Below are 27559 nucleotides of genomic sequence, written 5' to 3' on the forward strand. Positions count from 1 at the left end.
AGCGAACCACAATAGGGCATGTAACATTGGAATTTGGCATCTATTTAAATGATTTGGCATAGCCATGCCTCAAAATGTAAGGGGACGTTGATAATGACGCGGATGCGGGTCATTTACATCATGACTTCGGTTCCCAAGTGCCCCATCATATGAAGAGGCAGAGGGTCAGCATTCGGTGTCTGAAATGCCGGGAAAGGAGGCAGAGAAAAGGAGGGACTCGCGTGGCTGAAACAGTGCACTGTGTGATCGGTTGAAGGAAAGTCGCTGGCCAACTGACCCCTACCTCCTGAGATGGAAAACTATACATCTAAATAAATGAAAGAGAACCAGTTGTTGTTCTTGATGTAGTACCAAGCAAGGAAGTTTAGAACCTCATGTTATATTAATTATGAAATCATGAATAAGTTCTTCAAAATAAATGTTATTTTGCTACACGATGTCTGCCAATAAAATGATTGTATAACTTAAACATTATTTTGGTGTAGCATTCTTCACAGCCCTTAAAATTATGTTTGAATACTTATTAAAGGTCAGAGAGCTTTCTTGCTACTGAAAGGATTCACACGTCACTGACTCACACTGTTTATTTTAGATTGAGGACTTTTGTTAACAAATACCAAACACTTTATTTTGAGGAACAAAAACTTAGTCTAGAACAAATTATCCTCTGGGGTATATTGATTTTTAACTCCTGTCATAACTAGCCAGTTTTATACTTTCCAATCTTAAACAGTCTGAAACTGGGAGGAGTGGGGCAGCCATGGGGACAGAGCTGGCATTGTGAAGTGTCAGGTTTGCAATCTATCTCTGCTTGTATATATTAGAGGGTTGGTCCTATACAAAGTGACAGCGCAGGGGATAACCCTAGATAGATAAATACGAAAGGAGAGAGAAGAGGCTGTCTCTAAATCGTGTATATGGAAATCATTAAAAAATCATTAGAAGAAATATATGTGGTTTAATAAGATACTCAAGACACACACAATGACTGACGAAGTTGCTAGTCACTCCTGTCTCAGTAATGGATACCTGAGGCAGACACGGTGGCTGCAGCTAGACAAACTACGTGAAGATGGGTACAAACGGGAAGACAATAAACAGAACATAAATGGACAAAGACAGGGCAAGAACCACACTACACTAGTAAGTAGGTCCCCACGGCAGGAGTAGTACAGTGCATACGATATTATGGCCCTGTTACGATTGACTGGCAAGATCGTAAAGTATGAATGCAGAGTAACTAGAGTCTCAAACGAAAATAACAGTATGGCTACAATATGCCAGAGATACCCCTATCTCAGAAAGAATAGGGGAAATCTTTAGTCAATTCCGGGTACTAGGTGGGAACTTCGTCGTGGGTGGGTGCGCTGTGCAACATATAAAAGTTTTAAACTTATATCCTCTTAGGGAAAGTAACGCTTGTAGTCAACTCTGGCGTCCCTATATTAGTGGAGGATATAGTGGTAGGTCAGCATCCTAGTATACAACTAGTAAACTATATGTAACAGTGTCTGTATAGAGGTATATCCTAGTATACAACTAGTAAAATACATGTAACAGTGTCTGTATAGAGGTATTCAATTAGGGTGCTAGTGGTTACAGTATCGTCTGTACTAATATCCTGAACTGTGCCTTAAAGGGCACAAAGCTTCTGGTAAGGCTATGGTAGTACTCGATGTACTGGGCTCACATAAGCACCTGAATCTCGGTCGGAGTAGATGTAGCAGGGTTAGCAGAGCTGTGCTGCCTGGAATCGGCTGTTCTAGGCTTTACCAATGATAAGCACCTAAATAATCAGTGAGTTAACAAAGGATATCCTGTGCCTACTGATTCGTCAGTCATTGTGTGTGTCTTGAGTATCTTATTAAACCACATATATTTCTTCTAATGATTTTTTAATGATTTCCATATACACGATTTAGAGACAGCCTCTTCTCTCTCCTTTCGTATCTATCTCTGCTTGTATGTGCACCAGATTGTCAGGCAGGAGCCCTATCTCTTCAATCTTTTCCCAGACAATCAAAAATTTACAACTACTTAAACAATTTGACATGCACATACTTTCACTAACATAGTTACATACAGCCAAGGGAAAAAGACCGTAAACCAGCTTTGAACTCTATTGTTCTACATCAGGACATAATAACAATCAACTGTTCTTTAGCAGGTCTTAAAAGTACAACCTCAGATGAACAACACTTGATATATTACACCGTGTCTTGATTTATTTAAAGGGACACTATAGTCACCTGAACAACTTTAGCTTAATGAAGCAGTTTTGGTGTATAGAACATGCCCCTGCAGCCTCACTGCTCAATCCTCTGCCATTTAGGAGTTAAATCCCTTTGTTTATGAACCCTAGTCACACCTCCCTGCATGTGACTTGCACAGCCTTCCATAAACACTTGCAATAAAGAGAGCCCTATTTAGGCTTTCTTTATTGCAAGTTCTGTTTAATTAAGATTTTCTTATCCCCTGCTATGTTAATAGCTTGCTGGACCCTACAAGAGCCACCTGTATGTGATTAAAGTTCAATTTAGAGATTGAGATGAATTATTTAGGGTAAATGACATCTGTTTGAAAGTGAAACCAGTTTTTTTTTTCATGCAGGCTCTGTCAATCATAGCCAGGGGAGGTGTGGCTAGGGCTGCATAAACAGAAACAAAGTGATTTAACCCCTTAAGGACAGAGCTTCAGAAGCTTGACTTACGCTTAATGACACAAGCAATTTTTGCATTTTCTTGCTGTTTGCGTTCAACTGCAATTTGCATCTCTCTCATTTATTGCACCGACACATATTATATACTGTTTTTTAAAGGACAGAAAGGGCTTTAATTTGATATAACATATAAATATATAAATGCTTACTTATTATAAAAAAAATACAGAAAAATGCAAAAAAAATGAAAAATATTGTTTTTTTTTACAGTTTTTGCAATCATAATGTGTGCATAATTAGTGCAGGTTAAGGAAAGTAATTAAAAATAAATTCATTTATTTGTTCTGATTTACAGAATATATAATGTGTCTGGGATTTTAAGTTTTTTTTGGTAGTTACAGGTCACAAAGCACAAGGAGTAAAATAAAATTTTAATATGGAGCGATTTTAGAATTTGGTATGTTTGTCTTGTAAGCCTAATAGCCATAAAATAAAACAAAATTGCCACACAAAAGTATATATTTATATAAAGTAGACATCACAGGCTATTTACCTAAGGTTGTTTTGACACTTTCTACGTAGCCATTTTACCGCCAACCTCTGCTAAATATTGGAGTAAAATTGTGTTTTTGGGGGGTTTTCGCACACAAACGTATAACAAAGAACTTCTCATGTGTATTTTGTAAAGTTGTTGTGTGCTATTCCTGTACAAAGTTTTATTATGTGTTCAGTTACTTCTGCTGAGTACAACGGTACCCCCATTGTATGTCTTTGGCACTATTTTGTGAAGCTACAGTGCCATATAGGAGACCTGTCCTTTTCAGTATTCACAGTAGAATTTTGAGAGACGGATATAATGAGCCTATGCTTCCATTTGGGGTATTATAACAGTTTGACTGTTCAAAAACCCCCACAAAGGCCTACCATTTGTAAAAGTAGACACTCCAGGGTATCTCATAAGGTGCATATTGTGCCTTAACATGCCCCCATTTTTTTACCATTACATGCCAAAGTATGTGGTAAAAAATAATTGTGTGCATTTTTTACATACGGATTGCATTTTTGCTGGGCATTTTGTATATTTCATATGTGCCACTAAGTTCAAACCCCCCAAATTATGCTCTGCTAAGTCTTCTGAGTAAAAGGACACCCCCATTGTATGTCTATGGCACTATTTCGTGAAGCTACAGTGCCATACAGGAGACCTGTCCTTTTCAGTATTCACAGTAGAATTTTGAGAGACGGATTTAATGAGCCTATGCTTCCATTTGGGGTATTATAACAGTTTGACTGTTCAAAAAAAAAACCACAAAGGCCTACCATTTGTAAAAGTAGACACTCCAGGGTATATCATAAGGTGCATATTGTGCCTTAGCATGCCCCCATTTATTCACCAATATATGCCAAAGTATGTGGTAAAAAATAATTTTGTGCATTTTTTGACATACGGATTGCATTTTTGCTGGGCATTTTGTATATTTCATATGTGCCACTAAGTTCAAAACCTTCAAATTATGCTCAGCTAAGTCTTCTGAGTAAAAAGACATCCCCAATGAATGTCTTTGGCACTATTTTGTGAAGCTACAGTGGCATATTGGAGACCAAGCCATATCAGTTTTTACAGAACTTTGAATTTTGACGCTGGACCTATGTGCAATTTCCAAGCATCTTCGTAAGTTTTAAATTCAAACTACCCCACAAAGGCCTACCATTTCTTAAAGTAGACACCCCAGGGTATTTCAAAAGGCATATTTTGAACCTTAGCGTGGGATAATTTTTCCGCTAGCTTGTACCAGGTGTAGTGGTAATAAGCGTTTTTTCTGCCTTTTTGACACACAAAGTGAGTTTGCACAGTATATTTTGCAAACCTTATGTGTACCACCACTCTATAATACTTTATATGTTGCTCAGCTATGTCGGCTGAGTACAAAAATACCCCCGTATGTACCTTTGCCAGGTATATGTGGACATCGGAGGGGCACATTTGGGACACAGCCATTCCATTTTTTTTCAAACTTTTACATTTTTACGCTGTGCCCATGTCCCATTTTAGAGTATTTTACCAGGCTATATAATCCAAATACTCCATAAAGCCATACCATTTCTTAAAGAAGACATCCCAGGGTATTTCAAAAGGCATATTTTGAAAATTAGTGTGGGATAATTTTTCCGCTAGCTTGTACCAGGTGTAGTGGTAATAAGCGTCTTTTCTGCCTTTTTGACACACAAAGTGAGTTTGCACAGTATATTTTGCAAACATTTTGTGTACCACCACTCTATAATACTTTATATGTTGCTCAGCTATGTCGGCTGAGTACAAAAATACCCCCGTATGTACCTTTGCCAGGTATATGTGGACATCGGAGGGGCACATTTGGGACACAGCCATTCAATTTTTTTCAAACTTTAAATTTTTACGCTGTGCCCATGTCCCATTTTAGAGTATTTTACCAGGCTATATAATCCAAATACCCCATAAAGCCATACCATTTCTTAAAGAAGACATCCCAGGGTATTTCAAAAGGCATATTTTGAACCTTAGCGTGGGATCATTTTTCCGCTAGCTTGTACCAGGTGTAGTGGTAATGAGCGTTATTAAATGTATTTTTTTACTTTTTAAAACTTTTTTTACTTTTTAAAACTATTTTTTAAACTTTTGTTTTGCTTATTCATTTTTTTAAAGTTTCCTAAACCTTCGTAAAACTTTTTTTTACAGATTTAACATTTTTCTAAGCTTTTTCTTTTACCGTTAACCCCTAACTAGCAGTAAGCAGCACTAACAGTAAATTCCCAATTTTCCCATAACTCCCACCCACCCCAGCTAGCAAAATATTTAATTATACAATATTTAAATTAGTTAATTAAATTAATTTAACCCCTGAGGGTTAAAAAATAAATAAAAGTTAATCGTCAGGGGTTAAAAAACAATTAGATCACAGTATAATACTGTGATCTGTATTTTGATCACTGTAGGCAGTGATAGACTGGCAGGCAAGGGGTTAATTTTTATTTGGACTGGGTAAAGGGTTTATTTTTTTTTTATTTTTTACTTAAACGTTATTAAAACTTTTTTTTTACTTATTTTTTTAACTTTTTAAAGCTTATTTTAAAACTTTTTTTAACGTTAACCCCTAGTTAGCCTAACACTAAATCCCCCAATTCCCCACTAACTTCCACCCTCCCCAGCTAGCTAAATTTATAATTTTAAAATATTTAAATTAATTAATAAAATAAATTTAACCCCTGAGGGTTAAAAAAAAAAAGAATTAACCCTCAGGGGTTAAAAAAAAAATCAGATCATATTAAAATGTAATCCCTGCCAATTGATCACTGTAGTCAGTGATCAATTGGCAGGGAAGGGGTTAATTTTTTATTAATATGGGTAAAGGGGGGGGTGGGATTTTAATTTAACTTTTTTTTTAACAGCAGGGGGCAGGATCACTGAAGATCCGTCTCCCTGCACTTCACACTGAACCCGGAAGTGCAGGGAGGCGGAGGTGAGTATAGAGAGCACATGTGCCCGCTCTGGCATGCTGTCAGAGCGGGCACATGTACTCTGACAGCCCGATCCGGTGCTCCCGGTCTGCCTCTAATGCAGAGGCAGACCGGAGCACCATTAACCCCACGATCGCCACGATTGCGGCGATCTGGGGTTAATTTTACCGCGTGACGGACGAGGTCCGTCACCCGTCGTTAAGGGCATCCCCAGGATGACGGACCTCGTCCGTCACCCGTCGTGAAGGGGTTAACTCCTAAATGACAGTGATTTGAGCAGTGAAATTGCAGGGGAATGATCTATACACTAAAACTGCTTTATTTAGCGAAAGTAATTTAGGTGACTATAGTGTTCCTTTAACAAAAATAAAGCCAAAATGGAGAAGCCAGGTGAAAAACTAAGTGCACCCTTACTACTTCCATAGGAATTAAGAGGCTAAGTAGCAGACAGGTGCTGCTAATCAAATGCCCTTGATTAATTGATTATCAGCAACTGTGACCACCTCTATAAAAAACAACATTTTAGCAGTTTGCTGGTCTGGAGATTTCAGGTGGGTGTTAACACAATGCCAAGTAGGAAAGACATCAGCCATGATGTTAGAGAAGCAAGCAGTGGCGTACATACCAGGGTCGCAGGGGTCGCGGCTGCGACCGGGCCCGGCCCACCAGGGGGCCCGGCCGCCCCTGCGACCCTGTATGTACCCACAGGGCCAGCCTCTTCTCCTGGGGGCCCCAGGAGCCGGCCACCTCAGGGCCCCCCGAGGCTGGCCCTGCTGTCACCCCACGGCCGGTCAGGCTGGCGCGCGAGGGAGCACTCTCCCCTAAGTGCTCCCTCTTCAGCTCCCTCGCGCACCGCACTGATACCGGAGCCGGAAGATGACGTCATCTTCCGGCGCCGGCATCCCTACGCGGCGCGCGAGGGAGCTGAAGAGGAAGCACTCAGGGGAGAGTGCTCCCTCGCGCGCCAGCCTGACCGGCCCCCCAGGAGCCCAGCAGCACCACTGGACCCCAGGGAATCCCCTCAGCACTCCAAAAGGTAAGGAGGCTGGGGGGATTCATAAAAAAAAACTATTGTGTGTGTAAGTGTGTGTGAGTGTTAGTGTGTGTGTGTGTGAGTGAGTGTTAGTGTGTGTGTGTGAGTGAGTTAGTGTGTGTGTGTGAGTGAGTTAGTGTGTGTGTGTGTGAGTGAGTGTTAGTGTGTGTGTGAGTGAGTTAGTGTGTGTGTGTGTGTGTGTGAGTGTTAGAGTGTGTGTGTGAGTGTTAGAGTGTGTGAGTGAGTGTTAGAGTGTGTGAGTGAGTGTTAGTGTGTGTGTTAGTGTGTGTGTGTGTGTGAGTGTTAGTGTAAGTGTGTGTGAGTGTTAGTGTGTGTGTGAGTGAGTGTAAGTGTGTGTGTGAGTGAGTGTTAGTGTGTTTGTCTGAGTGTTAGTGTGTGTGTGTGTCTGCTAGTGAGTGTCAGTGAGTGTGTCTGTTGAGTGTGTGTCTGCTAGTGAGTGTCAGTGAGTGTGTTACTGTGTGTGTCTGTTACTGAGTGTGTTTGTGTGTGTGTGTGTGTGTGTTACTGAGTCTGTTTGATGTCTGTTAGTGAGTGTGTGTTTGTCAGTGAGAGTGTATGTTTTGTAAGTGAGTGTGTATGTATGTCTGCCGCTGAGTGTGTCTATGTCAGTAAATGTGTGTGTCTGTTAGCTAGTGTGTATGCATTTGTTCGTGAGAGTGTGTGTGTGTGTGTCTTCAGCACTTACCTTTCTCCAGCGCCGGACTCCCATGGCGCTGGGGATCCCTCCGCCTCTCAGCTCCGAATGCGCATGCACGGCAAGAGCCGCGCACGCATTCAAACCGCCCATAGGAAAGCATTACTTAATGCTTTCCTATGGACGTTCAGTGTCTTAAAATGGCGGAAGTGCCTCTAGCGGCTGTCAGTGAGACAGCCACTAGAGGCTGGATTAACCCTCAGTGAAACATAACAGTTTCTCTGAAACTGCTATGCTTTCAGCTGCAGGGTTAAAACTAGAGGGACCTGACACCCAGACCACTTCATTGAGCTGATGTGATCTGGGTGTCTGTAGTGGTCCTTTAAGTGTGTGTGCATCTGCATGCACTTGCGTACATACCGCGGTCGCAGGGGTCGCAGCCCTGCAACCCCTGCCACCAGGTGCCCGCCGCCATGTGTTGCTGCCCCGGCCCGCGGGAGGGGGGGGGGGGGCCCACAGATAAATTTTTGCACCGGGGCCCCATGGGTCATGTGTACGCCACTGGAAGCAAGTGTTGCAGCATGGCTTAGGTTTGCAAAGTTACATCTGAAAAAACCACAAGACCTTTTGACAGACGAGACCAAAGTGGAGATGTATGGCTAATAATGCAAACTGCCATGTTTGGAGAAAAACAAACACAGCATATCGGCACAAAAACCTTGTATCAACTGTCAAGCACAGTGGTGGAGGGGTGATGATTTGGGGAACCTTGCAGTCATTGAGATGACCTTGAACTCCTCTGTATACCAAAGTACCCTAGAGTCAAAGGTGAGGCCATCTGTCTAACAGCTAAAGCTTGGCCGAAATTGGGTCCCACCGATATTGGGGTACTGTAACATAGTGCTGGGCTTAACACAATATGGCCATATGGTAGAACTGAATCCCCATATTTATTTGCCAAGATAGGTAATTTTAAGTAGCCTTGTTAAATGTAACACTTTATTTTTGTTTGTGTGTGTGTGTTCCTTTAACTGTATTTTGTATATAATTAAGCCTATACATTTACTACGGACTATGTCAGCATAATGCATATAGTAAATGTACACCCAACAGAACATGGATATTGTAAACTATAGATCCACTAGCTATTTCACAAAGTTGAAACACAATTGTTTGTTCTACTATGTTTTTTATAGTACCATATATACTCGAGTATAAGCCGACCCGAATATAAGCCGAGGCCCCTAATTTTACCCCAAAAAACTGGGAAAACTTATTTACTCGAGTATAAGACTAGGGTGGGAAATGCAGCAGCTACTGGTAAATTTCTAAATAAAATTAGATCCTAAAAAAATTATATTAATTGAATATTTATTTACAGTGTGTGTATATAATGAATGCAGTGTGTGTGTGTATGAGTGCAGTGTGTGTAGTGCAGTGTGTGTATGAATGCAGTGTGTATATGAGTGCAGTGTGTGTGTATAAATGAAGTGTGTGTATGAATGCAGTGCAGTGTGTGTGTATGCGTGCAGTGTGTGTGTATGCAGTGTGTATGAGTGCAGTGTGTATATAAGTGCAGAGTGTGTATGAGTGCAGTGTGTGTATGAGTGCAGTGTGTGTATGTATGAGTGCAGTGTGTGTATATGAGTGCAGTGTGTGTATGTGAATGCAGTGTGTGTGTATGAATGCAGTGTGTATATGAGTGCAGTGTGTGTGTATGCATGCAGTGTGTATATGAGTGCAGTGTGTATGAATGCAGTGTGTGTATGAATGCAGTGTGTGTATGAGTGCAGTGTGTGTATGAGTGCAGTGTGTGTATGAGTGCAGTGTGTGTGTATGAGTGCAGTGTGTGTGTATGAGTGCAGTGTGTGTATGAATGCAGTGTGTGTATGAGTGCAGTGTGTGTATGAATGCAGTGTGTGTATGAGTGCAGTGTGTGTATGAGTGCAGTGTGTGTATGTGAATGCAGTGTGTGTGTATGAATGCAGTGTGTGTGTATGAATGCAGTGTGTGTGTATGAGTGCAGTGTGTGTGTGTATGAGTGCAGTGTGTGTATGAGTGCAGTGTGTGTATGAATGCAGTGTGTGTTTGAGTGCAGTGTGTGTGTATGAGTGCAGTGTGTGTGTATGAATGCAGTGTGTGTATGAGTGCAGTGTGTGTATGAGTACAGTGTGTGTATGAGTGCAGTGTGTTTATGTATGAGTGCAGTGTGTGTATATGAGTGCAGTGTGTGTGTATGAGTGCAGTGTGTGTATGAGTGCAGTGTGTGTGTATGAGTGCAGTGTGGTAACTCGTGGCAACGCTCTGACCCCGCGGCTCTCGCGAGACTTGCAGAGGGAGCTAATCTGGGAGCTGCACGGACCGGAGGAGAGAGAAGGGAGCTGACAGGAGCTGCAGGAAAGGTAAGTAACAGCTTCCTGCCAGCCCCCGGTCCTTGTCTGTATTATGGCAATGTAAATTGCCATAATACAGACAATTGACTCGAGTATAAGACGAGTGGGGGTTTTTCAGCACAAAAAATTTGCTGAAAAACTCGTCTTATACTCGAGTATATACGGTACTTGCCTTCATACATGGTGGTGGGGGTGGTGGTGGTGGGGGCAGAGCCAATCCGGCGGTGGGGCCAAATCCAAACTGGCAGCAGGGCAGAGTTTAAGATGGCCCTCTCCCGCTGCTGTTACGGCTGCACGTGGAATGGAAGCAAGGAGTCCCTGCGCTTCCCCAAGTAACAGACATCAGGGAGGAACTTCAGAGGATCCATTCCTACTCTAGCCTATACTGTAAGTATGTAAGTGAGAGAGAGAGAGAGAGACAGTGTGTGTGTGTGTGTGTGTGTGTGTGTGGCTGCATGTGTGTGTGTGAGTGTGTGTGTATCTGACTGCCTGTAGCTCTGTGTGTCTGACTGTCATTCTTGACTCTGTGTGTGTGTGTGTGTGTTTGTGTGACTATCTGCCTGTAACTGTGTGTGTGTGTGTCTGTCTGTCTGTAAGTGTGTGTGACAGTCTGCCTGTAACTGTACATATGACTGCCTGTAACTGTGTATATGACTGCCTGTGACTGTATATGTGACTGTCTGCCTGTTACTATATATGTGATTGTCTGCATGTGACTGTGTGTGTGTGTGTGTGAAGGTCTGCCAGTGACTGTGTGTGTGACTGTATATGTGCTATCTGGCTGCGACTGTGTGTACTGCCTGTAACTGTCTGTGTGTGACTGTGTGTGTGACTGTCTGCCTGTAACTGTGTGTGTGTGTGTGACTGTCTGTCTCTGACTGTGTGTGTGTGTGTGTGTGTGTGTGTGTGTCTGTGACTGTCTGCCTGTAACTGTGTGTGATTGTATGCCTGTAACTGTGTGTGTGGGGGTGCAGGGATTTTGTAAAAGGTGGCAGGGGTCTTGTATAAGGGGGGCAGAACAGGGGTTTGTAGAAGGGGGCAGGACATGGATTTTGTAGGAGGGGTGGGTCAGGAAAGGGGTTTTGTAGAAGGGGGCAGGCATGGGGTTTTACAACATTTACAAATTTAATTTGTGCAATACAGTATAAAAAAGAAAACATTTTTAAAATGTTGCAGATGTGTTTTACATTTGGGGGGAGGGGGAGTGCCACACACAGGATCCGACCCGGGTGCCAAATGCTCTAGGTACGCCCCTGCTAGGAGGTCTCTGATGAAGGTACTTCTCATTGCCGAAACCCACATCAGAACAATGTTTTGTTTTTAATCTTTCATTACTTTTGTTGATACCTTTTTAACCCTTTTGAGTTTTTTTTTGTGTGATAGCTTGATTGGGTATCTCGTACAGTATTTTTCGGCTGAGATACAAGGTTATTATTTCCTTGTACTCCCCTGTGCTATTATAGGACATCTTCCTCTCCTTCAATGTATCCTGAGATAACTTTCATCACTGCATGTGGACGAAAATACAAAATACAATACAAAAGCAATACAAGAGCTCTTGGTGATTGCATCAGGGAAACTGGGACTTAAGTTTCTCAAGTGACCTCTTAATATCCTTGGTGCGATAGGTGTCAAAGCAGGCACCCTCCAACTATAATTGAGCCTGGTTTAACAGAGGTTTTACCTTTTTCGTTGCAACTCACTATTATAACAATAGTATATTAGTATAGAATAGATACCTTGTATCCTCTATATATAACCTGATATAACCCTGTTATATCATGCAAGTGAGACACTTTGGTTGGGCAGCTGTATCGCTATTAATAAAATTTCTATCAATGTGTGTAACATTGGTAACATTGGGTCTTTAACATTTTGCACTACAGCGTTACAATCACAGACACATTAATTTTCTAGGGGTAGCTTGGTTCCTTATATTATTATATGTGTATTTGATAAAGATACTTAATTTTATTTCTTTTAATCAACGAAATATTAACCTTTTAGAGGGGATGCTTTTTGGTTTTGGTTTTGAATTGGATACAAAGGATTAGACAGGATTTCTGCAATATTGTTTGATAACTTGTCTACTGCAGTCAGCCAATACTTCCCTAAGGGGAATGCCATTTTCAAATAGGATTTGTCTTTAAGTAAGTGTTACTCAATAAATCTGCCATTGAACAAACGAGTTCTGTGAGCATACTGTACAAGCTCTGATGAGCATGAGTGGTTAACCGATCTATGAGCTGGAAGAGCACATCTTGTAATTCACATTAACCTCATACCAGTATATTGGATCTTTTTATTCAGCTGGAAATGATAAAGACAATTTATTCAAGCCTTCACTGATTTTCTCTGGTAAATTAAAATACATGCAGGGCAGGTAATGTTCAATGCGTGCCTTGCATGCCGCGTTACTGATACGGTTGCATGGCAACCAGCAGAGGCTTCCATTGAGAGGCAGGAAGGCCCAAATGGATTAACCTCTTCTTTCCTGCATTGTACAACTGTGATCACTAAACACCAGCTGTGTCTGTTAGCAGCATTTCACAGTGCTAAAGTCATTACAGAAGCAGAGAACGCCCATGAATCTTTGCTAATGAAATACAATATCATTTCATTCTCAAAGTGTGATTACGGTGAGGCTAATGGTTGGACTGTGATTAATTGCATGAGTATGCATTCCATTTAAAAACCGTGAGTAAGTTATTTAAACATTATGTTGCCTGCCTAGCAAGGTGGAAATACATATTTTGTAGTTAAATGGATGCTGTGAGATTTACTGTCTGTTATTGCTAATGTAACAAATAAATCACCCTGTAAGTTGCTTGCTATATAAACAATGCTACATGTGCACATAAGCTACGTTCCAGGGGTAGGCAACCTTCAGCACTCCAGATGTTGTGAACTATATCTCCCACAATGCTCTTGCATTCATAATGCTGGCAAAGAACCTTGGGACATGTAGTACACAAAACCTGGTGTGCTGACAATAACTTACCACCGCTCATTCATAGATTTGGCTAGTGAGCTACAAGTGGCATGTCTAAGGATTGCTTCAGATCTGATACCTATAATGTTTCGAACTTTAGGGCTAGCAGAGGACTGAATGTCCAGAATAATGACTGTATAGAGTTTAATATGCCTGTAAAGTATCTAGGGATAGCCAGCAATTGGAGCTAGATTCTGACATTTAGAAATGGCTTTATGTTTTCCTGTGTACGGATGGTGTACCATATGTATAATTGCATTCAGAAGAAATATAGCAAGAGGTTGAAAGGGTCAGAATTACTCATGACTAGTGGAGTATAGAGGAGCATGCATTATATTCTCAAGGTCACTAGAGATTCATAAATATTAATGATTCTTCAAAGCAGGTAAACAAGTAGAGATTATCAAACCCCCAAACTACCCTTTTTCCTGGAGCACAGAATTTTTTTGTGTGTATGAAAGTCAAGCAGTAACTCTGACACTAATATGTCTTTAAATTGTACTAAATCAGTGTTAACAAAATATTTCAAATAAAGGAATTTGTGCTTGTTCTAAATTACGTTTATAAAAAGGAGGCTCCACCAACCAGAGTGGTTTGTGGGGTCTGATTTTACACTAGAACATGAGTCAGCAACCTATGGCGTGTGCCTTTGCATGGCACTCAAGGCTGCCAGAGCCAGTCAGGTTCTGTCCCATCATGAGCATCACTGGGACTTCAGAAATCTGTTGTGCAACTTGAGCGCCATGGACTCCAGTGTGCCCTGCTACAGGTAGAATCAGCCGGCATCCCTGCAGCACATAGACGCGGTGTCGCGGCTCTCCACACCACGCCGTGACCCGCGGGACACCCCAACCGACCCACGTGTGAATGCCACTTACATTAGGCGCACGCGCCCAAAAGTCGGCCTCTTAAATGGACAGAACACCTGGCGTTGTTTAAAGGAACTCATTACTTTCTAGCCAATAGTATGTGAGAGGTGGATACCTCTCCCCTATATAATCTTAATCTACCCCTACCTCAGTGCTCGGTTATACTGTGCTTACTGTGGTATTAACTTCAGTGTGCCTATCATGTCTTGTTTGTCTTATCTGGTATCTGACCCTTCGCCTGTTTAATCGTCTCTAAACCCGTGCTGCCTGTCCAGACACTTGGCTTTCCTCGACTACGACTTTGGTTATTCCTTTGATACCTCACCTTGGCTAATTCCTGCTTCCTGGACTCCTCCTGCCACATATGTAACAGACGTAACAAGAAAACTCCCCCTCTTACAAGTAATGCAAACAGCCAACACATACACACACAATCCCCACAAACACAGCACCACTGACAATCCACATACACGCACACAAGTCCCAAGCAGCTTCTCACATGCAATATCACAAGCAGCCCCACACATACACATCACTAATGACACAATGTGTCACATCATCCAGACACACAATTCCACCAGCAACTCCCATACACAGTCCACACTTATAGGTATCATACACAATACCACAAACTACTCATGAACATATACAATATAACAGTCCAAATACACACAAATACAATGTTCCAAAGCAACTGCAGCACCCATAAATAACACAAGTGCAATACAACACCATACACCCCTCAATAGTAAAAAGATAGGACCGGAATACCAAGGGACTTCAAGATTGTGCTTTGGCACAGTACTACTAAAAGGTTGCCTACCCTTGCTCTAGAACACTGCCCAGTAAAGGTTTATGAGAAATATAGTTTGCCCTCCAATCAGAGTTACACACTCTTCACATTGGATGAGTGGAACTGCTCAAAAAGGTGATAACAGCCAGAATGCAGCTACTATTAGGTTATACACAGCTGACTCCAGTTTCCCTTTTTCTAAAAAGGAAGAAAAGTAGGATGAGACAATTGTTTTTATACCCTAAATTGTGCATCCTCTTTATTACAATCTCCGCATGCTATACTATTCCATGCAAACTACCGTATTTTTCGCTCCATAAGACGCACTTTTTTCCCCCTCAAAAGTGAGGGGAAATGTCTGTGCGTCTTATGGAGCGAATATGAAGCTTTACTTACCTGTCTTGTAGCGTTGGCCGGCAGCACGGGGCGCATCGCGGTACTGGAACTTGAATTTCATGTTCCGTTTTCCGGCGGGACTGAAAGGAAATGTGCACAAGCTGAGTGCGCACTTCCTTTCAGTCCCGCCGGAAACCGGAACATGAAATTCAAGTTCCAGTACCGTGGTGCGCCCTGTGCTGCCGGCCAACGCTACAAGACAGGTAAGTAATTATGGGACAAGGGGAGGGGGACAGTATGGGAGAGGAGAATATGGGATAGAAGAGAAGAATATGGGGAGGGGGATGAAGTCTATGGGGAGGGGGGGGGGATGAAGTCTATGGGGAGGGGGGGGGATGAAGTCTATGGGGAGGGGGGGGATGAAGTCTATGGGGAGGGGGTGGATGAAGACTATGGGGAGGGGGGGAGATGAAGTCTATGGGGAGGGGGTGGATGAAGTCTATGGGGAGGGGGTGGATGAAGACTATGGGGAGGGGGTGGGTGAAGACTATGGGGAGGGGGTGGGTGAAGACTATGGGGAGGGGGTGGGTGAAGACTATGGGGAGGGGGTGAGTGAAGACTATGGGGAGGGGGTGAGTGAAGACTATGGGAGAGAGGAGAAGTCTATGGGAGGGGGGGACACTATGGGACAGGGGAGAAAAAAAATATTCTGTACAAACTGTCCCATAGTAAGAAACACTATGGGACAGTTTGTTCAGAATATTTTTTTCTGGGTTTCTTCCTCTAAAAACTAGGTGCGTCTTATGGTGAGGTGCGTCTTATGGAGCGAAAAATACGGTATATCTGCTATCCCTACTTTTAAAAATGTGCAGTACTTAAGGCATATGCTATTTAACTTTCTTATCAACAATGCTCATGCTATAATGTCTCAAATAACTTGTTCTTTGTCTATGCACAGCAAAAATAAAGAATATTTTAAAAAAAGGAAAAATCAATAAATACATTTAAAAAAAAAAATTTCAAAAATTAAATAAATGTAAAAAAATATATATACCGGTTTAAATTTGTTCTAACTGTATTTTGATATTAATATACATATATACATAAGACTTGCTTTTCCCACAGAAATCTCACTTCATCAGTGCTCTCACTACTGCATATGCAAATGAGCTCAACAAAGAAATGTTTTCCTCATAATTCCACATTATACATGGATTCCTTGGAGTATGTGTCTGCTGTACACAACAGCTTTGAAACACAACTTAGGAAGAGGAGCAAAGCCAGTGAACCACTCATAGACAGCTGTTTCGTTGTTAATGCAACTCATCAGCATGAGGTTGGTTACTGGCTTCCCAGAATCCCTTGCAGTAGTGAGATCACTGTTAAAGTGAGATTTCTGTTTGAATAGCAAGTCTTATGGCTAGACTGGTGTGTGTATTTGTGTTTAACAATGTATTAACTATCCACTTACTTCAGATGGAAGGGGTTTTCATCCACACTTTTCCCCCCACAACAACTCTCTTGGTATGTGTGTGTATATATATATATATATATATATATATGTGTGTGTGTGTGTGTATGTATAGAGATGTATAGATAGATATAGATAGATATAGATATATACCAACAGAGTTGTGGTATATATATATATATATATATATATATATATATATATATATATATATATATACATAATAATAATAATAATAATAATAATAATATACATACCAACAGAGTTATGGTGGGGGAAAAAGTGTGGATGAAAAACTTTTCCATCTGAAAACCCCGCTAACTTTGGGCAGTGTTTGTGACTAACTGGCTACTAAAAAAGACTGGACATACACATACTTCATTTGTAATAGCTTGGTTTGTCTACTTTTGCAAATGGTATGCCATCATTGGGTTAATTCTCATTCCTGGGTTACGATACTATCTCAAAGTCAACATAACCAGTCTGGCAAATTTCAATGTGCATAAACTGAAAAATGTAACGTGCTATATTTGACACTGTAACTTTTCAAAACACCATAAAACCTGTACATGGGAGGTACTGTTTTACTCGGGAGACATCGCTGAACACAAATATGTGTACGTTATTGCAGTAACAGCTAACAGTATTATGACATTTACAGTAAAATACCACGCAGAACTAAAAAAAAAAAAAAAGTCTTCATTTCTCATATTTTTTTATATTTTATTCATATTAAATTATGTTTAACATATAAATATTTGATTTGACATGAAAGTTGAAAGCTCTATTTCTCCTGATCAAAATGATATATAATAAGTGTGGGTGCATTTAATATGACAGAGGTGAATTACGGTTGAACAGATATATAGCGCAACTTCAAGGTTTTGTTTATGTTTTGTTTTGATCACAAGTGTACAACTGGCTCAGTCCTTAAGGGGTTAAATAATGATACAAAAACCATGAAAGTTTTCCTATAATTGCACCATAAACTTAAAGCCATTCCTGGAATATGGCTAATATAAAACAATAATAATAATAAATCAAATTAAATTGTTGTGCAGAATTGGTGGGTTACAAAATGCAAGGAAAAAAAGAGTAAGAATATCCGGGAAATGTTATAGAGGAAAATAGTATGATACAAAACATATGAGAGAGGAAGATCTAGTAAAATGAAAGAAAGGGAAAAAGACAAGGTGGGGTAAGATGAAAGAAGGGAAATATTTGTCGGCAAGTAGTTAAGCTGAAAAGTAAGATGCCCTAAAGCAAAAGCACTTATGATGGTGGAAGAAGTAAGGAATAATTGACGACAGGCCGTTGAATTATTAGAAAAATAATGCACGACGCAAAGCATTATTTTTTTCTAATAATTCAACGGCCTGGAGTCAATTATTCCGCTTATACTACAGTTACCACACCTCGAAACATTGTTCAGATGATGTATTTCAAGACGTTTGTCAAGTTTTTGTCATTAAAACGCGTTTGTATGTAGGACTAATTTCTTACGCAAGTCTATGTGGTCAAGACCTGTCTGGAGCTACTTTAGCCGGGCGTCTCCCTGAAAATAATGCACACCTTAGAACGTTCGTCAACCAATCAGATTCAAGCATTCAATGGCCCAGTAGTATAAATACAATTAATGGTGCACTGAAAGAAAACATGCAACACAATGGGATTTATTCACTTAACCAGGAATGCTAACAAATTATTTGGGGTATTGAAAAGTTTGGGGCAAAATAACTGACCTGGGAAAAAAAATCCAACTATCTGCCAAATTTGTTCTAACATATTTTATTAATACTACACATCACTTCTTCCAGTTTTTCCTAAAATGTCAGGATTCAATAGATAAAAATATAAAGTGAAGTGCTAGTTATGCTTGATAGTGAATATGTTCGAAACCTAAGGAATATGCACTATTTGTATAGTAAATGGCATGTATAATATTCTACTTCTATAACTATACTATAACTGTACAACATAAACTATAAATTTGTAATTTATTTAAGCTTTTGGGATGTTTATATCCATGTGGGCCAGTATAATATTTCAGGTATTGTGTACTGAATATGAACAGCACAGATAATAAAAATGATCTGAATGCTACATTCTCCCTAAAAATATCTATGGAACCATGCAGAAAGTATAATTGATAGACTTTTGCACATAAAAATTGCTGGGTTAACCTACCTGGGGGAATTCACCTTTTATTCATCTTCTTTATTCATTTCTAATCAGAAGAGAAACGTTTCCAAACCTCTATTGTTCAGAATTAAAAAAAAAATGCTTCACTTATTCAGTTACCATAGTAACATGAAAAAATATTAGTCAAAATTTTAACTGAGCTCAGGTGTACAAATTGTAGGTCATGTAAGAAGACAGCTGATCAAATTTAAAGAAAATACATCAATGATTTGCTATATTTCTTTAGATGCTAAGTTAATAAAAAGAAAATAAAAATCTAACCATGGTACAAAAAAAATGTTTTAAACATTTTTGTTTGTGTTAAAGGACCACTCTAGTGCCAGGAAAACATACTCGTTTTCCTGGCACTAGAGTGCCCTGAGGGTGCCCCCACCCTCAGGGACCCCCTCCCGCCCGGCTCTGGAAAGGGGAAAGGGGTTAAATCTTACCTTTTTCCAGCGCTGGGCGGAGAGATCTCCTCCTGCTCTCCTCCTCCGATCCTCCTCTTCTCCTCCCCGTCGGCTGAATGCGCACGCGCGGCAAGAGCTGCGCGCGCATTCAGCCGGTCACATAGGAAAGCATTCATAATGCTTTCCTATGGACGCTGGCGTGCTCTCACTGTGAAAATCACAGTGAGAAGCACGCAAGCGCCTCTAGCGGCTGTCAATGAGACAGCCACTAGAGGACATAGGGGGAAGGCTTAGCCCATTCATAAACATAGCAGTTTCTCTGAAACTGCTATGTTTATGAAAAAATGGGTTAACCCTAGAAGGACCTGGCACCCAGACCACCTCATTAAGCTGAAGTGGTCTGGGTGCCTAGAGTGGTCCTTTAATGTTAGATCCAGCATTTTTTTTTTTTTTTTTTTGTGATGATTCATTTTGAAGGGGTGGAGAGGGAGTGGGATTCGGACAGGCCTGGGTTATTTGAATGATGAGTGAATCATACAGTAGTAATTGTATTTTTTTTTTTTTGAGTAAGTAAAAACCGTGATTCAATCAGCTGTATCACCAGTGAAGAATTGGTAGTGTTTCAGTTTTAAGATAGTCCTTTATCAAAACTGTGTTGAAGGGTGTGTTGATGGGATCTTGGAGGAAATTGGATATATTCAGATCTGGAGTATTAGAAGAGACCATTAACCCCATACATCTTTTATGTAAAGATATCTGGAACAACCTAAATATTCCCTAGATGTATTTTCATAGAGTTAACTAATCGAGATAATCTATAGCAATATTACATAATCTATAGCAATATTGCATGCATTTTATACTAATCCTTCTAAAACTTTAGAGGTGGAATAGTTGAAAAAAGAGCAATGGTGCAAGAAAGTTTGAAAATGTATTTTTTCTTATCTTGATAATCATGCATTGATCCAAAATGTATTACAATGTGTGTTTGTATGTGTAAACCTCATTTTACAGTGATATTTCCATGTCTTATGCCCCATCTCTTTTATACCATGGTAGTATTTTAAGAGGATTCAGGTCTCTCATGTGTCCTAGAATTGCTTTTTACATTTGGCCCAATTATTGCACTTTATGATCTTGGCCTCAATGCAAAAATAAATCAGAACATTCTATTAATAACTCAGTGTCAAATGTAAATTCTCTCTCCATGCACCTTCCCAACTACCCTCTGTAATATGCTTTCTACGGCAAGGATACAAAGTATAACTTCAAAGCTTTTCAAGGTGACATCTTGCCCAAAATACTTTTAGGCTCCATTTACCACGATTTAGTGTTTTGTCCTGCACCTTTCCCATCTGCCAGTCCTTACATCGGCTTCCTATTAAAATTTTAAATTTTGGTTCTTACTTACAAATCTTTTCATAACAGTGCTTATATCTACTTATCCTTACTAATACACAAGTATGTCCCATCCAGGCCACTAAGCTCCACCAAAGACTTGTGTCTATCCTCTGTTTTAGCTCGCACCTCTGACTTTCACCTTAAAGACTTTTCTGGGCCTTTAGTGCTACTTTGGAACCTCCTTCCAGGTCCATTAGACGTTCTCACATAGTCTCCATGCCTTAAAAAAAATTCCCTAAAAATTCTTCAAGAATGCATATCCATTAAAAAGTTAACAGATTTCCATCCCCACGTCTCACTAACCCACCTTTTCTTATAAAACTACTAATCTAATAACCTAAGCCCTTATCGTAAACTCTTATAGCAACCTACTTTTCCATTACATAAAATACTACTTACCCTTACCTCTTACCTTTATCATTTTACCCCACTCCCCTTGGAATGTAAACTTGACCAGGGCCCTCAGCACCTTTGTCTAACATGTCTTGTTGTAACTACTTGTTTGTTAGTCTACCTTTTGTTAATTGCTGCAGAATTTGTTGGCACTTTATACATATTAATAATAAGATTGACCTGGCTTACCATTGTGGACATTGTCATGTACACAGTGCTTCATTATTTTTCATTACATATGTCCGCTTCTAGGAAACCTGGGACCTAATAACCCAGAACAGTTAAAGAAGTAATGTCTCACTAAGATCCCTTTTATTCAACACCTTCAAGTAACACTGTATTCATTGTCTCGAGCATCTTCCATGAACAAATTTAACTAGAAAAGAGAACATAAAAAAATTAAAAATAAAAATTCAAAAACCCATTACAACTTTTAGTATATGACAGGATCCTTCAACCATATACATGCACCATTGGTCGGAACAGTGTTTGATAACTGACGGTCTCTTTCTCTGTGCAGAGAGTGAAGCAGGGAAAACCATAGAGACCAATGGATTTATTTACTAAAGTGGAAATTCAAAGTGAATTTCAAATTTAAAAACAAAGTAGCTGAAATTAAATTCAGTTTTAATCCACATTGAATTCTCACTTTAGTGAATGACGCTGTAACTGTCGATTTTCTAACACTGCTGGACCCAAAGGGTATGTACAGCGTTGTACATCTATCAAGAGGCTGACAAGGCATTTGCCTTGTGTGGCACTTTCCAGGGGGAAGCAAAAGCTATGAGTGTGACCGTGCCTCCTGTTTGTCATGGTGACCACCTTAGGGACCCTCAAGGCAGGTGGCTGTGTGCAATGGCAATGCAAATGGGCAGCGAGCGTTGATATCTGTGCTCTTCTTGCTCAGCTTCCTCTCGCACCCTGCAATGATGCCGGGAGTCGGAATATGATGTCACTCTGGCCCTGGCATCACTAAACGGCACTCAGGGGAGCAGAACAAGAAGATGATAGTTAAAGCAGCCACACTGGACCCCAATAAAAGGTTCCACTCCAGGCTGGGTGGACTTTGATAAAAAAATATATAGTATTTATGAGTTTGTGAGATAATTTGTATATGTCATTAAGTGAGGGTGTGTGTGTTTGTCCATAAGTGTGTGTCAGTTAGTGTATGTATATGTGTGTCATTGAGTGTGTCAAACCATAAGGGTATGTCTCTCACTGAGTCAAATCAGTGAGGGCATGTGTCTGTCAGTAAGTGTGTGTATGTCCATGTGTCTGTCAGTGAATGTAAGTCAGTGAGTGTGTCAGTGAGTGCATATGTGTCTGTCTGACTATAAGTGTGTGCGTCTGTGAGTGTGTATCTGTCAGTAAGTGTGTTTGTAAGTGTTTTCCGTTAGTGTGTGTGTGTGTGTGTGTGTGTGTGTCTGTCTGTCTGTTATTGAGTGTGTGTCAGTGAATGTTTGTGAGTGTCTGTCAAATCAGTGTGTGTGTGTGTGTGTGTGTGTGTGTGTGTGTGTGTCTGTCAGTGTGTTACTGAGAGTGTGTCTCATTTCTTTACATTTACAAAAAAAATTAAACAATCTATTTCCTTTCAAAACCTGGTGAAATGATTATATTAAAACATCTTTTTGAGGGGACAGCTTTCCATGAAGATAAAATACACACAATTTTAATTTAATTTAACCTTTCAAGACAAATGCTAGGAATCAAGGAATTGTCAGACTTGCTCCTTTAGTGGGCAAACGTGCCCATTTTGGCCTTGACACTGACACGGGTCATGTCACTGACAATACACTCCTCAGGGACTGCCCACATGCTCGATATCATACCTCCCATTGTTGAGAGGTAGGCTATACCAGTTTTAAATACCTTAATTATAAAAAAAAAAAAAACATTATTTAAATGTATTTACTGTATGTGGTCATTATGTTTAAATGTATACATTATTTTTACATTCTGTTGCAATTCTAGCAAGCTGTACTGCTAGTAATGCCTTCAGAGTCTTTGCAAATACCTATAAGCAAGATATTTGATCATTTGTATTTATATATTTTTGTCACATCTACTGTTGGTGAGATAAATTGCAGTTTTGCTTTTATACTAACATTTCAGACACTTTGAAATATTGTAAGGTAAAGGGCACTGAATACTGTTAAAAGTTTTGATTTCTCAAATATTTTTTAAAATGCTGAATAAATAAATGAAAAATAAAAATAAAAATTGGGAACAGTTTGATCATTTAGATTTTTACATTTGTCTGCAAAACAGTATCTTCACAAAATTGCTGTGTTTTGATATGCGCTTATATGTTAGCTATGCACCGTTTGCTTCAAATACATGTTATTCTAATATTTTTTCAATTACTAAGTTTTTTTGTAGGAAAAGTGGTTAATACATGTACCACAAAACCAGTTCAAACAAACATCACGTTTTGTATTGTTGGCAAAGCCAGTTCAGCCTTCCATTCTTCCAAATCCAATAAATGTGCATTATTGAGCTTTGCAATGAATAATATATGTTCTTTACTGAATATTTGAAAATGAGAGAAAGTGCAATAAATCCTTTCTGGCAAACCACCTTTGTGTTGATGATGATGTTTTAATTATTATTTCTAGCTAAGCTGGCCTTCTTGTTGGTAAAACCATAGGGATTCCACATCGTTAGAGGGGTCAAAGAGCATTTTCTGGCTACTACACAAAGGAATCCACTTAATTATAAATATTATAGCTACTAGTAACAGTCACTAAGCATTCGATAATCAGGATGTCATTCCACAATAATCACTTGTATATTTGTGTTGTTGATTATAGCTAAATTTTTTATAGCTTTTTAGATGAAAATAATATTTACGGGACATTGATAAACTGTTACTAATGTTGTATTGATAAATGAGAGTCCATCTTCACTGAGCTTGGGCTAATGAGGAAACGTTGGCCTGAGCAGCAGTGGGAGGTGGTGACTGTCTGAAAATACCAACCAACCCCTTTAAGCCTATCACAGCATCCATTGATGGTATGTATTGATATGGCTAGAAGGAGAATGGTAACATAATTTTTACATATCTATACTACTAATCTGCAAATTTGTGTTCAGTATATGAATTAAATATTCCATGTTCTTTGAGTTAGAATTTTTAAACTCTTAGCACCTGAGACAAGGCAAAGACCGTTCATAATGTACAAAGTGTAATAAGCACAGTTGTGCTTATTGTGTGTCAGATGTCATTATTGTGTTCACCTATTCTTGCTAAACATTATTCTTATAATCGTTGACACCTGCTGTTGCTCCCTTGTTTTACCATAATAACAAAAATTATAATCACAATTCTTTTGCAGGTGTTCTACTCGTCTTGACACTGGCAGAAAAAAAAATATTTACTGTTAAGGAGCACTCTCCTACAACAACTTCTTATCGTTTTTTGGGAGAAACAGTGAATGATCCAGCAACGGTGATGCCAAGTCATAGTTTTAGTCTTGTTCGGAAGTCTACAAAATCTGTGACGTGGCCTTCGCTTAGATCTCCAGAGGGAACATCTTTGGAATCAGCAAGTCATCGTGATGTTGTTGATTATAATGACAGGCTGGCAACCCCCCTTTTCAATAATCAGGGTGTTATAAATTCAGGAAACATATACACCAAGAGGACAAAATTTCAGAATGTCCCAAGTGACATCAGAGAGTCCACGCAGCCTTACCTCAAAACAGAACGCCAGTCTGACTTTCCTATGAGAACTGCATCCTCTGTTCATCACATTAGCACTACTCTTGCATTTCCTAAAGACTCTTTTCTTAGTGGTGGAACAACGCAAGATTATTCCCAGGAAGAACATATAAATGATACGCCCAGTCCTACAACTGGTATATTAAAGAACACTGAATCTATGCCTTTTAAACCTAATCATGTTAAATTATGGGACGTCTGGAGTCGAAACAGCTCCCTAGTCTCAATTAGACAAGGGAAGAATGGAACTTCCTCTGCAGTTTTGAGAGTGGTAGCATCAACCACCTCGCTGCAGACGTCCATTGATGGCAAGAGCCCTACACTTGTGCCAGAGATATCCATGGATATAATTACCAAGTCACATATTATACCAACCAGTGTTACCATATTGGACATGTATCCATCAACTTATTCCACTGCCAAAGGTTCCATGTCTGTCTCCACAGGTGGGTCTACTGCGACTGGGAATTTTTTAAATAGGCTGGTGCCTGCAGGAACATGGAAACCTGGTGTGCCTGGAAACATCTCCCATGTAACAGAAGAGGACAGTCAACCACAACACAGAGAGACAATATGTCTTAGCAAAGTGGATATTGCATGGATTTTTTTGGCCATTAGTGTGCCCATATCTTCTTGTTGTGAGTATCATTTAATTTGATTTTGTCTAGATGAACTGCTTGTATTTATAGAAAGGATTATCCTTTTTTGTGAATAGAATCTGAAACACCAAGAGTAATTTTCATAATGAATTATTTTATAGTATATTATATGGTGTGTTAGTTACTGTCATTTTCTATAGATCATTGGCTTTTAATAACTGGCCCGGGAGTTAAAATTGAAACCTCTGCTACTTCAGTGGATACATAATAGCTGGAGCACACACATTATTTGTTCAGGCTCCAGGTAACTAACCACAATAAACCTGTTACTGTGGCAGAACTGCCTTCCTGCGTACAATGGAGGCCCTTGTAACACTTGAAATTGTCTAAGAATGTCAGAATTGATTTTGTTATATATTCTATAACAGCTGAAGAATGGTCCATTGAAGTAATTATAAGACTAAAGAATAGGTTGCCAGGCTAATGACATGTACGTAATTTAGATCCTCAACAAAATCAGTGGTATATATCACAGCTAATTGTAACTTATCCCCTTATTATTAATAGAGACATGTTTTTTTCTTCCCGAATCCTATTTTGCAGTCCTACGTACTCCTTATTCTAGTAACATGGGTGGAATAGAGCCACTGTTTCAGTTGTAGGCTTTCTGAAGTTGTGGTATATTCTGTTTTTGTATGACAGACTGTAAGCACTCAAGGGCAGAGTATAGAGTACTATGATGCTTTGCATTCACTTATCTGCAAATTACATTATGAAAGTCACTGACTTGGAAGCATGCTGGGTTACAGGTAATTGTAATGATTGGGCCATGCAAGCAACTACAATAATACTTCTACATCTGTTTTCTCATTTGCCCTAAAAAGGGGTAGATTCAACATAACAAGCACAGTTTTGCAAACGTACATCTTTTAGGATCTGAAAATCTAAAGCATAGTTTGAAGAAAAAAAAAATAGTATAAAAAAAAAAAAAATGATTGTCCCTTGAAAGGTACAGTAGATAATCAGTTATCCACCTTTAAATAGTAGACATGGAAACTGGAGTTTAGTTTTGTTAGATAATCAATTCCTCTTAAACTTGTTCATTATAAGGACCTGTGTGCCTTTAGTGATTGATCACCCTCTTTTACAGACTGATTGCCCATTTTATTCTTCACATTATTCATTCAAACTGGTCAAACCTTTGATCAGCATATAATGAAGTACAAAAGGATAACAACTTGCTGGATAACCGACAATCGCGATCTACTGTACTACTAACAGTTACCAATGGTACTTTCAGCCCATTTTCAAGAGATACTATAGTGCCAAGAATACAAAGCTGTAAGCACTCCCCCTGCCATAGTGCCGCCCCTTTAAGCAACACAGTCGTGTTATTCTATTGTTGAACTAATAAAATCATCTGAACTTACCCATCGGTCTATTATTTTATTCTTAATGTATCTTATTAAAATAAATATGTCAACTTGGTTCATTCAACTTTCCATTTAAACCGGGTATTAAAGCATATAGCCTTTAAGTAAGACTAATTATATTGCTCTGTCAATTTACTATGCTTGGTATGTAACAAAAATTGAGTACAAAGGGTTTGGTACCAGTATCAATCTATATTCTTGTATATGCTACTTCTTTGATTTCCATTGATGGATTGGTAGCGTATATCTCTATTTTATAGATTTTGTAGAGTCAGGTAGTACTTAGTAAAGAGACTTTAAATATTAACTAGCATAATCCAGAACATCTGAATTTCTTCACAGGGTTTAACAGGTTTTAGTTTATTGTACAATTGGCAGTTCCTTAAATTCTGAATTAGTAGGAAATGTCAGTGCTGGGTTGGGTGCCACTACCACAAAGATCTATTGAACAAGAATTTTACATATATCTATACTACATCTGAATGTTGTTTTAAAAAAAAATTATTTATTTTTGGAGTGCTCAAATAGACAAACAAGCTTGTCACACCGAACAGCGGATGGCAGGCGATTGAGTATACAAAGCTTTAAAGTTGTAGGCAAGAGAAAACTGGTACATTAGATAGACAATGCATGCTGATCAAAGTAACTATCATAAATCGCTTTAGAACAGGTTAGGTAAACTGATGCTGTGGGTAGTCAAGATAGTAGAATAACATGCTGTCTCTG

General features: G+C 39.5%; 1 protein-coding gene across 2 annotated transcripts in view; it reads left to right on the plus strand.

The window, feature by feature from the left end:
* Positions 1-27559, plus strand: part of TMEM108 (transmembrane protein 108) — a 240388-nt gene that overhangs the window by 175060 nt on the left and 37769 nt on the right. For both annotated transcript variants that reach the window (XM_063450666.1, XM_063450668.1), the window contains exon 4: positions 24417-25439. In XM_063450666.1, coding sequence (XP_063306736.1) covers positions 24417-25439 — 1023 coding nt within the window. The remainder of the gene's footprint in view (positions 1-24416; positions 25440-27559) is intronic.

This window comes from Pelobates fuscus, chromosome 4, assembly GCF_036172605.1.
Source record: "Pelobates fuscus isolate aPelFus1 chromosome 4, aPelFus1.pri, whole genome shotgun sequence".
NCBI lineage: Eukaryota > Metazoa > Chordata > Amphibia > Anura > Pelobatidae > Pelobates > Pelobates fuscus.